The sequence below is a fragment of the Bufo gargarizans genome, chromosome 5, assembly GCF_014858855.1.
Source record: "Bufo gargarizans isolate SCDJY-AF-19 chromosome 5, ASM1485885v1, whole genome shotgun sequence".
Taxonomy (NCBI): Eukaryota; Metazoa; Chordata; class Amphibia; order Anura; family Bufonidae; genus Bufo; species Bufo gargarizans.
The window spans coordinates 140,815,100-140,827,329 of NC_058084.1; the positions used below are offsets into that span (position 1 = coordinate 140,815,100).

The window sequence follows — 12,230 nt, forward strand, 5'->3', positions numbered from 1 at the left end:
CCACCTCAGCTCCCCTAGCTTAAACACCCTTAATGACCAGACCACTTTTTACAATTCTGCACTACACTACTTTTACAGTTTATTGCTCGGTCATACAACTTACCACCCACATGAATTTTACCTCCTTTTCTTCTGACTAATAGAGCTTTCATTTGGTGGTATTTTATTGCTGCTGACATTTTTAAATTTTTTGTTATTAATCGAAATTTACCAATTTATTGCAAAAAAATGACATTTTTCACTTTCAGTTGTAAAATTTTTCAAATAAACTACATTTCTATATAAATTTTTATCTAAATTTATTGTTCTACATGTCTTTGATAAAAAAAAAATTGTTTGGGTAAAACAAAAAATTGTTTGGGTAAAAGTTATAGCGTTTACAAACTATGGTACAAAAATGTAAATTTCCGCATTTTTAAGCAGCTCTGACTTTCTGAGCACCTGTCATGTTTCCTGAGGTTCTACAATGCCCAGACAGTAGAAAACCCCCTCAAATGACCCCATTTTGGAAAGTAGACACCCTAAGGTATTCGCTCATGGGCATAGTGAGTTCATAGGAACTTTTTATTTTTTGTCACAAGTTAGCGGAAAATGATGATATTTTTTTTTTTTCTTAAAAAGTCTCATATTCCACTAACTTGTGACAAAAAATAAAAACTTCCATGAACTCACTATGCCCATCACAAAATACCTTAGGGTGTCTTCTTTCCTAAATGGGGTCACTTGTGGGGTAGTTATACTGCCCTGGCATTTTAGGGGCCCTAATGCGTGAGAAGTAGTTTGAAATTAAAATGTGTACAAAATGCCCTGTTAAATCCTAAAGGTGCTCTTTGGAATTTGTGCCCCTTTGCCCACCTAGGCTGCAAAAAAGTGTCACACATGTGGTATCGCCATACTCAGGAAAAGTTGGGCAATGTGTTTTGGGGTGTCTTTTTACATATACCCATGCTGGGTGAGAGAAATATCTCTCTAAAAGACAACTTTTCCAATTTTCTTTATACAAAGTTGGCATTTGACAGAGATATTTATCTCACCCAGCATGGGTATATGTAAAAAGACACCCCAAAACACATTGCCCAACTTCTCCTGAGTAGGGCGATACCACATGTGTGACACTTTTTTGCAGCCTAGGGGCGCAAAGGGGCACAAATTCATTTTAGGAGGGCATTTTTAGACATTTGGATTCCAGACTTCTTCTCACGCTTTAGGGCCCCTAAAATGCCAGGGCAGTATAAATACCCCACATGTGGATAAATACCCCATTTTGGAAAGAAGACACCCCATGTTATTCCATAAAGAGCATGGCGAGTTTATAGAACATTTTTTTTTTTTTGGGCACAAGTTAGTGGAAATTTTTTTTTTTATTATTATTTTTTTTTCTCACAAAGTCTCCCTTTCCGCTAACTTGGGACAAAAATTTCAATCTTTCATGGACTCAATATGCCCCTCAACGAATACCTTGGGGTGTCTTCTTTCCAAAATGGGGTCATTTGTGGGGTGTTTGTACTGCACTGGCATTTGAGGGTCTCCGCAATCATTACATGTATGGCCAGCATTAGGAGTTTATATTGAGCATACGGTTAATATTGAGCATACGGGTAATGAGATTTTTTTTTCCGTTCAGCCTCTGGGCTGAAAGAAAAAAATGAACGGCACAGATTTCTTCATTCGCATCGATCAATGTGGATGAAAAAATCTCTGCCCAAAAAAAAAAAGGAGGGGAAAGGCATCTGCCAGGACATAGGAGCTCCGCCTAACATCCAAACCCACTTAGCTCGTATGCCCTGGCAAACCCGATTTCAATCAATCAATGTGGATGAATAAATCATTGCCGGGATTTTTTTTTTATATATACAAAGTGTTTGCCAAAGCATATGAACCTCGGCAAACGTATCTTTTACTGCAGAGGAGAAATCTCGTCTTGCAGCGCCGCATACACCGACTTTTGTGTAATCTGACAGCAGTGCAATGCTTATGTCAGAATGCACATCAGTGCTGCAGCTGGTTCATCGGTTGGTCCACCTAGAAGGTAAAAAAAAGAAAAAAACAGGCTGCAACGCAATAAATTTATTAACATTATAATAACATTTGAACAGAACATTAACTTTTATAAACTTTATTTAACTTTTTGAACAGAACATTAACTTTTTTGCTTACCGGTGATTTTTTTTTTGTTTTGTTTTTTTTTTTTACCTTTTTTATAGGACAAACCTCTCCTTCCCCATGGGACAATGTGCAAAGCGCAAATCGCCCAGAGATGTGGCAAAGTACAATATGCACTTTGTCCAAGGTGAAAGGAGAGGTTTGCAGCAGCTCTGTGTGAAAAGGCCCTAATAGCCCTGTGTGCCTGTCCTGTGAGATGCAATTCCTATGCTAATAGTGTACCTATGAGTGGTACTTCCAGAAACACTCCCCTAAGCATAGGTCAGGGTGGTCAGGGCAGTCAGGACAGAAATAGCGGGTGTCAGGCCTTATTCCACTCCTGCTACAGACACAAAAAAATTTTTGGGGGTGACGCTTGGGTTGAGGTACCAGAAACGACATTAGGGAAATGTCGCTCGTGTAGACGGCTCACTGCACTGGTGGATGGGGCCACGGAACCTCCTGGATACAGGAGGTTCTCGATTATCTCTTCCTGAAATTTGAGGAAGGATCTTGTTCTCCCAGCCTTACTGTAGAGAACAAAACTATTATATACAGCCAATTGAATCAAATATACACCTTCTTATACCAGCGTCTGGTGCAGCGGGACACTAAATAAGGAGCCAACATCTGGTCATTGAAGTCCACCCCTCCCATGAGCGAATTATAGTCGTGGACTGAGAGGGGCTTTTCAATGACACTGGTTGCTCGTTCAATTTGTATTGTCGTGTCTGCGTGAATGGAGGAGAGCATGTAAACATCACGCTTGTCTCTCCATTTCACCGCAAGCAGTTCTTCGTTACACAAGGCAGCCCCCTCCCCCCTTGCAAGACGGGTGGTAATGAGCCATTGGGGGAAGCCCTGGCGACTAGGTCGCACGGTGCCACAGCAGCCAAACTGTTCTAGGAACAAATTCCTGAAGAGGGGCACACTTGTGTAAAAATTTTCCACATAAAGATGGTACCCCTTGCCAAATATGGGTGACACCAAGTCCCAGACTGTCTTCCCACTGCTCCCCAGGTAGTCAGGGCAACCGACCGGCTCCAGGGTCTGATCTTTACCCTCAGAAAGGCCCAGAAAAGTTTTAATTTCGGAAACCTGGACGGGTTTCCACCGGAAAGACTGGGCATTAAAGCTTCCCGGGTTGGCGGATATAAATTGAGTGGCATACCGATTTGTTTCTGCCACGACTAAGTCCAAGAGCTCCGCAGTCAAGAACAGCTAAAAAAATCAAAGTGCCGAACCGATCTGAGCTGTCTCAACCCGAACTCTGACTGGGCGGTGAAAGGGGGAACTACTGGTGCGGCTGAAGTTGGGGGCTGCCAATCAGGGTTTGCCAGCATGTCAGGGACTCTAGGAGCTCTACGGGCCTGTCTGTGTGGTGGCTGCGACGGGGGAACTACTGCACGTGCCACCGTACCAGCTTCAACTGCCCTTCTGGTGCTCGCCACTTCACCATGTGCTACGGCAGAGCTGGTACTAGGTCCAGGATGGGCTGCGCTGCTGGTGTATGCCTCACCACGTAATTCGACAGCGCCAGCCCCACTCTGCTGACCTTGAAGCGGATCCTGCGCAACCTGTGGTCTAGCAACACGGGGCCGGGTACGCCTGGTGGTTTTAGGGACCTCAACCTCCTCCTCCTCAGGCCTGATCGGGCAACCACTGCGTTTTGGGTGGAGGGTGAGCTAAGGTGACTATTATAGATCTGACTGTGATCAGTTCTGATCACTTACAGATACTATAACAGTACAAATGCTGATTAGCGATACGCTAATCAGCGAATCAGTGACTGTGGTGGGCTGGGAGCTAAACGATCGCTAACTACATAACCAAGGGGCCTAAATTATCCTAAAACTATCAGTCAATACCAGTGAGAAAAAAAAAGTGACAGTTTACACTGATCACTTTTTTTCCTTTTCACTAGGTGATTGACAGGGGTGATCAAGAGGTTAATTGGGGTGATGGAGGGTGATTCGGGGGCTAAGTGTTGTGTTGGGTGTACTCACTGTGAACTGTGCTCCTCTGCTGGAACCAACCGATGAAAAGGACCAGCAGAGGAGCACAGCAGCCATTTAACACATTATATTTATAAATATAATGTGTTAGATGGCTTCTGATTCGTTTTTTTGAAAATCATCAGCCTGCCAGCGACGATCATTGGCTGGCAGGCTGTTGACGAACTTGTCCTGTAACTTTTGCCGGCCCGCGGGCCGGCTGTGAGCGCGAGATGACGCATAGATGCGTGACTGTGCCTGAGTGAGCCGCCTCTGGAACGAGATCCTGCGTTAGGCAGTCCGGAGGCGTTCAAACCAATGACCCCACCCAAAACAAAACAAAGCAAAAGACTAGACACGTGCTAAAGTCCTGGCAGCCATGGTAAAGTGTAGTGGGGAGCGGGGGAGCAGCATACTTACCATCCGCGCGGCTCCCGGGGTGCTCCAGAGTGACGTCAGGGCGCCCCAAGCGCATGGATGACGTGATCACATGATCCATGCGCATGGGGCGCTCTGACATCATTCTGGAGCGCCCCGGGAGCCGCACGGACTGTAAGTATACTGCTCCCCCGCTCCCCACTACTTCTATAATAGCGTCCTGGCTGCCATAGTAACACTGAAAGCATTTTGAAGACGGATCCGTCTTCAAATGCTTTCAGTACACTTGCGTTTTTCCGGAGCCGGCGTGTAATTCCGGCAAGTGGAATACACGCCGGATCCGGACAATGCAAGTGTGAAAGAGGCCTTAGCTGTATATGAGGTAGATCTGTTTGATCTCTCTTTGTCTCCACATAGGCATCCAATAGGGGACTGTGTATATAGTCCCTGTCTACTGCATATCATCCTTATAACCTAATTGGATGTCAATGTTGGTATTTCGCTAATATAGTTCAAAAATATATAGTAAAAACGTATATTCAAAATATGGTACTATTGTCTCTCTTTCTTTTCAAAATAACACATATTTGTCAGCGATATGTAGACAAATCATCTGTTCCAGAAGATATTTGGTATTATTGTGCACATATATAATTAATTTATGTTCTAAATGCGTTAGTTTTCCGGTTCACCTTTATATTAGTAATGATATTTTTCTAAATCTGTTTGATCTCTCTTCATCTCCACATTCTAGTGGGTCCTTGATTCTATAAATGATAAACAATAATACCATTGGTATATTAGTTAGTGGGTTATTTTAGTGGGTCCTTGATTCTATAAATGATAAACAATAATACCATTGGTGTTATTGATTATCATTTATAGAATCCAGGACCACATAAAGTGCAACACCAAGCCATCAAAAAGGCATATGCGTACCAATAAAATAAAAAATTTTTGTCAGTTTGGGATTTTTTCCTAAATAAAGGTGAACTATATTGACTCAAGTGTCACGAGAAAACAATCTCAGAATGGCTTGGATAAATAAAAGTGTTCCAAAGCTATTACCACATATTACCACAAGTGACACATGTCAGATTTGCAAAAAAATGGCCTGGGCAGAAGGGCGAAAACTGGCCTGGGGTAGAAGGGGTTAAGTGTGTGTGCCTTGTTTTTATTTTTACTTTTATATATCTACATTTCAGTCATATGTTTATATTAGATATAATAAATGATTATATGGATTACATACATTTGATGTCTCTGGATTGTTCCTAATGAAGTGTGCCTTTCTACAGTGATAATACATATAACCAGGTTTGACAGGGTGAGTCATAGAGCCAGAGCACCTTTATCCAGAGCAAGAAAAGGGGTGATCCGCTAAAATAAACAATTTTGTTTCACATTTGTATTTGAATCTTCAGAACGTGGCGTCATGTGCTGCTTTTTGAGACATTTTAGCCTATATAAGTGATGTTTAGGCTCAACAGGTCTGGCAGTAATCATATCTGGGTGCGATTAGTGAAATTGAACCTAATTGTCCACTAAATTTGGTTACGGCCTCTTTCACACAAGCTAGGGCAGACCTAAAGCCCACTCATTAGTTCTGGTGACATCCCCGGGAACACTGCTAGGCGGCCGATCATAATGACATACTAGTACATCAGTTTGGGTGATCACTTCCTGCTGTGATGTACTAATACGTCAAATGTCGCCAAGGGGTTAATGAATAGGGCTAATCGTAGGAGTGCAGTATTTGTGTCGTAGGAGTGTCAGTATTTGTCAGCGTGTCCTAGTTTTGTGTATATTTGCTTCCAAATGCGCCCATTATAGTTTATGAATGGTGCGTCAAAAATGGAAGGAAGGAGTACGTACGCATGTAAATCCGGATTAATTACTGAAGGAATACTGATGATGAATACTGTAGTCGCTTTCACACAGGCAGTGTTTGTTCGTTGTTTGATCAGTGATTTTCATCCGTGATTGTGAGCCAAAGTCAGTTGTGAGTCCAAAACACAGAAGCTGTGCAAATCTTTCCATTATACCTTATTTGTGTGTAGACTTCACTCCTGGTTTTGGCTTACAATCACTGAGGAAATCACTGATTAAACATTGATTGTGAGAATGCGGTGTGGGGTTTTGCTCTGATAGACAGGCAATCACAAAGTCTTTAACTTAAACAGTTCGGTGTTTATTCACACATAAGGAAACACAAAATGACCGTTCACAGTCTTGGTGTTTGTTCACACCATGCAATGTCTATAGAACAAAACTTTCACCTGGTCAGCAGTTTTTCCCCCAGCCACCCACAGCAGGCTTTAGGTGCCTGTTTTCCAGCATGCGGCTTTCAAACATTTAGCACGGCACCACAGATCCCAAAACAGAGTCTCCACAGCTTCCCTGTCAGATGGAGGATCATCCATACACACAGCTGAGACTGCTGGCTGGGTTTTTATAAAGGACACCCACCCAGCACTTTGGCTACTCCCAGTAAGAGCAGTCCCGGATCGGCTTTACAGCCATACTAACAACAGTGTCAGTCAGCACTAGCTGCTGCTGACACTTAAAACTTCCGGCTCTTACCTACTGAGGCCAGGAACCTCGGTGACACATACCTTCCATCAATGACAGCCCCTAATTTAGTAGCTATGGGACAATTATTTTCACATAGGGCCACGTTGGGCTGAGCAGCAGTTTTCTTTTGTCTAATAGAGTAGTTTGATTATCTGAAACATTTAAGTGTAAAAAATATGCAAATATGGAAGACTTGGGTAGAGTGTGAATACTTTTTCACAGCACCAAAGTAAAAAAATATAAATATAAGGAGAGTTTTGCATCTGTGGCAGATACTTGAGCAGAAGCCTCCATTGCAGATTCTAGCAAAAGGACAAAATACCATTGCTTGCAGTGGTATTTTGTCTGGTAGAATGGCTGAATTCATACCAGAAACTAATGGACTCTATTACAGTCAGTACGCATTCACACAAACTTGTGACGGCTGTGTCCATTCTGCGGACTGCAAACATGGACAAACGGCCATGTGCACCTTGCATTGTTATGCGGACCCAGTTACTTAAATGGGTCCAAGATCCGCAAGATGTAGCCAAAGATAGGACTTGTCCTATCTTGTGTGGCACGGAGGCATATACCATCAGGCTCCAGTGTGATTTCAGGCTTATCCCAGATCCACAAGTTCTGTTTCTCTGTTGCTATACATGAATAGAAAAAAATACTTTCATTGCAGATCTGAGCTTGACATAAGCTATAAAAATCTATTGAAATGTTAATATCATATGTTAGTAGAAATGTAACATTTTTTTTAATTACAGAGCCTAATTCTTGCTGAACATAGCCCAGGAACGGACAGCACAGAATATAAGATTATGTTTTCACTTGTTTGCCAAACCATGGAACCAGTGGATGTAGAGCCCTATTACCTCCCGTTCATGTTTTGCAATGGTAATGTAAAATCTTCATTCTTGTTTACAGCTATTCACTTGCATGATTACAGGCAGTTCCTTGTTGCAATAATTAATTTTGTGTGTCATCTTTTCCCATTTAACTTTGTACTAAAAGCAAATTATGCAGTATAATGCAGCATTTAAATTTAAGATCCATTCCCCTTTGCTTTTCTAACTCCTTAACAACTGCTGTATAGTGTTGTTACAGCATCTGTTCAAGGAACGTCTTTTGCTCTCTGATCATTTGACCCTTTAGATGCCCGGCTAACAGTAACCACTGCATTTAAGCTGTTTGACAGAGGGGCAGAAGGCTCCCTCTGTTAGCTAATCAGCCCACCATGGCGAAGTTGCAGAAGGCAAGGATGCAATGTTTTATTTAGGCACTCAGGGACCTAAAAATGCTCCCTGGCATGCCTTATTAGTTTGCCTTTCAGTGCTAAAATAATGCTTCCCTGGGACACCCAAAAATAAGTACAATTAAACGCTATGTTAAACTTTTGGGGCTATTTTTTTGTTATTATTGCATTGTATTCATTTTGAGCTAAAAATCATTTTAATTGGTCTTTATTAAAAATTTTGTAGCCCTTTCTCTGTACAGCTTTCTGGTTCTCTAGCAGCAGGATCTGTGTTTTTTACTCTGTTCCGTCAGGCAGCTAAGCTGACTGCTCCTTATATGTGATCTCTGACATTATTAACACTCATTATAGCTCAATTCTTATCTTACTCATAAGAATGTGGCTTAAATAAGTGTTTTTGAGCTACTAGTGATTTAGAGATAAGGGTTATTAAATGACTGGCACAAAGTGAAAGTACCATTTACACAGCTAGACAAATAGTTAACCCTTTGGACAGAACAACTGAATAATTTTAATAAAGACCAATTGAAATAAAAATTATATTTAGCCCAAAATTGCCCCCGAAGGTGGACATAGCCTTTAACACGTTAAGGACCTATGACGAGTATACTCGTCATGGAGCACTGCTACTTAGCTCTCCATGACAAGTATACTGTCACCATGTCTGCAGACATGGTGACAGCGCTGAGTCCCCGGCTGTTACACACAGCCAGGCACCCAGGGTCAATGCCTAGGGGGGTCCTGTGTCCCCCGTATCGGCGATCGCTGCAAACCGCAGGTCAATTCAGACCTGCGGTTTGCAGCGCTTTCTGCAGTTTCTGATCCCTGCGGTCCCTGTGCCTTTGCAGCCCCCAGACAGGATGGGGGGACAGAGGGAGGGAGCTCCCCTCCTTCCCCGTCTGCTCAGTTGTGGCAGACGGGGAAGGTTCCCATGGCAACAGGACGCCTTCTCAGGAATCCTGCTGTCCATGGTGCTGAACAGATCTGTGCTAAAGGCATAGATCTGTTCAAAGTGTAAGTAAAATACAGTACAATACACTATATAGTGTACTGTATTATACAGACATCAGACCCACTGGATCTTCAAGAACCAAGTGGGTTTGGGTAAAAAAAATGTAAAAAAAAAAGGAAAGAAAAAAAAACATTCATCACTGAATAAAAAAATAAAAAAAAATACACTACACATATTAGGTATTGCCGCGTCCGTAACGACCTGATCTATAAAACGGTCATGTTACTTTCCCTGCAAGGAACGCCATAAAAATAAAAAAATAAAAACTTTGAGGAAATTGAAATTTTGCCCACCTTACTTCCCAAAAAAGGTAATAAAAGTGATCAAAAAAGTCGCATGTACGCCAAAATAGTACCAATCAAACCGTCACCTCATCCCGCAAAAAATGAGCCCCTACAATGGCCCAAAAAATAAAAAAACTATGGGTCTCAGACTATGGAGACACTATAACATGACTTTTTTTTGTTTCAAAAATGATATTGTGTAAAACTTACATAAATAAAAAAAAGGATACATATTCGGTATCGCCGCGTCCGTATCGACCAGCTCTATAATAATATCACATGCCCTAACCCCTCAAATTAACACCATAAAAAATAAAAACTGTGCTAAATAAACAATTTTTTGTCACTTTACATCACAAAAAGTGTAATGGCAAGCGATCAAAAAGTCATATGCACCCCAAAATAGCGCCAATCAAACCGTCATCTCATCCCGCAAAAATCATACCCTACCCAAGATAATCGCCCAAAAACTGAAAAAACTATGGCTCTTAGATTATGGAAATACTAAAACATGATTTTTTTTTGTTTCAAAAATGAAATCATTGTGTAAAACTTATATAAATAAAATAATTGTATACATATTAGGTATCGCCACGTCCATGACAACCTGCTCTATAAAAATACTACATGATCTAACCTGTCAGATGAATGTTGTAAATAACAAAGAAAAAATGGTGCCAAAAAAGCTATTTCTTGTTACCTTGCCTCACAAAAAGTATAATATAGAGCAACCAAAAATCTGTTATGTACCCTAAACCAGTACTAACAAAACTTCCAGCTTCAAATGGGACATGGTGTCCAAAAAAAACAGTCTAGCAAAATCTGCCTTCCAAAAACTGTATGGCATTCCTTTTCTTCTGCGCCCTGCCGTGTGCCCGTACAGCAGTTTATGACCACATATGGGGTGTTTCTGTAAACGACAGAATCAGGGCCATAAATAATGAGTTTTGTTTGGCTGTTAACCCTTGCTTTGTAACTGGAAAAAAATTATTAAAATGAAAATCTGCCAAAAAAGTGAAATTTTGAAATTGTATCTCTGTTTTCCATTAATTCTTGTGGAACACCTAATGGGTTAACAAAGTTTGTAAAATCAGTTTTGAATACCTTGAGGGGTGTAGTTTCTAGAATTGGGTCATTTTTGGGTGGTTTCTATTATGTAAGTCTCACAAAGTGACTTCAGACCTGAACTGGTCCTTGAAAAGTGGGTTTTTGAAAATTTCTAAAACATTTATAGATTTGCTTCTAAACTTCTAAGCCTTGTAACATCCCCACAAAATAAAATGTCATTCCCAAAATGATCCAAACATGAAGTAGACATATGGGGAATGTAAAGTAATAACTATTTTTGTAGGTATTACTATGTATTATAGAAGTAGATAAATGGAAACTTGGAAATTTGCTATTTTTAAAAAAATTGGGGTAAATTTGGTATTTTTTTATAAATTTAAATGTATTTATTTTTACTTCATTTTACCACTGTCATGAAGTACAATATCTGCCGAAAAAACAAAAGTGACACTTTTCAGATTTGCAAAAAATGGCCTGGTCCTGAAGGTGAAAATGAGCCCGGTCCTTAAGTGTTAAAGGGGTTATCCAAGACTAAAGAATGTCCCCTATATGTCCGGGCCCCTCACATTGAATATACTTACCTAGCTCCCTGAGCTACTCCTGGTACCCGCACCGCCGCTGCTGCTTCGTGTGGGAGCAGCCAATGGCAGGCAGGGACGAGCCTCCCTAGCATCGCGGGTGAAGCAATGGAGGCTGTCCAGGACCAGGAGCGACGAGGGGAGCCAGGTAAGTACCCGTATAGTCAGTGTGAGGGGCCTGGGCATATGGGGGGCGTTTTTAGACTCTGATAACCCTTTTAAGTTTAATCAAGTTTAAAAACAATGGCCTACCCCAAAAAACAATTTTTCTTTTTCATTTTTATATAGTTCACTATATTTTTACTGCACATGGACAGAGCTGTGTAGTTTCTCTGCTTTGTGTAAGAAGCTGATTGGCAGGAATGACCTATCCTAAGAAAAAAAAGCGTTCACAGCACAGGCCTTTGGTTTCCCTGATGGGATAAATGGGTGCAAATAGTCCAAGGAGTGACATAATCCAGTAGGGCAAGGGTCAGTAATCTTTTTTGTGGGATGTGCCAGTTTAAAAAGAGCTGAAGCACTCGGTGTGCCCTTCACAGGAAAGTCATTTAAAGGGAACCTTTCATCACCTTTATGCTGTCCATACTAAAGGCAGAATAAAGTAGAGACAGGTGAGTTGATTTCAGCAATCTGTTATTTATAAGTTAAAAGTAAGTGGTTGCCGAGAACCAACATCACAATCATTGCAGACAAGGCCTTGAAAAGAGTCACGGCCACCTGAGAAGAGTCCTGGTTATTCATGAATTCCTGCCCACCTGCTGGTGACTGACAGTCTTCTACCTAGTTTTCTCCCTTTCTCTCTAGGAGAGAACTGCCAATCATCAGAAGATGGGTGAGAGTGCAGGAGATTATGAATAACTATGACTCTTCTCTGGTAGATTTGACTCTTTTCAAGGCCTGGGCTGCAAAGATTATGATGCTGGTTCTCGGCAACCACTTACTATTAGCTCATGAGTG

At 41.4% G+C, this 12,230-nt stretch overlaps 1 protein-coding gene across 1 annotated transcript in view; it reads left to right on the forward strand.

Annotated features, from left to right (window-relative positions):
* SMCHD1 (structural maintenance of chromosomes flexible hinge domain containing 1) overlaps window positions 1-12,230 on the forward strand; it is a 359,476-nt gene that overhangs the window by 290,515 nt on the left and 56,731 nt on the right. The window contains exon 38 of the mRNA XM_044293563.1: window positions 7,844-7,973. Coding sequence (XP_044149498.1) covers window positions 7,844-7,973 — 130 coding nt within the window. The remainder of the gene's footprint in view (window positions 1-7,843; window positions 7,974-12,230) is intronic.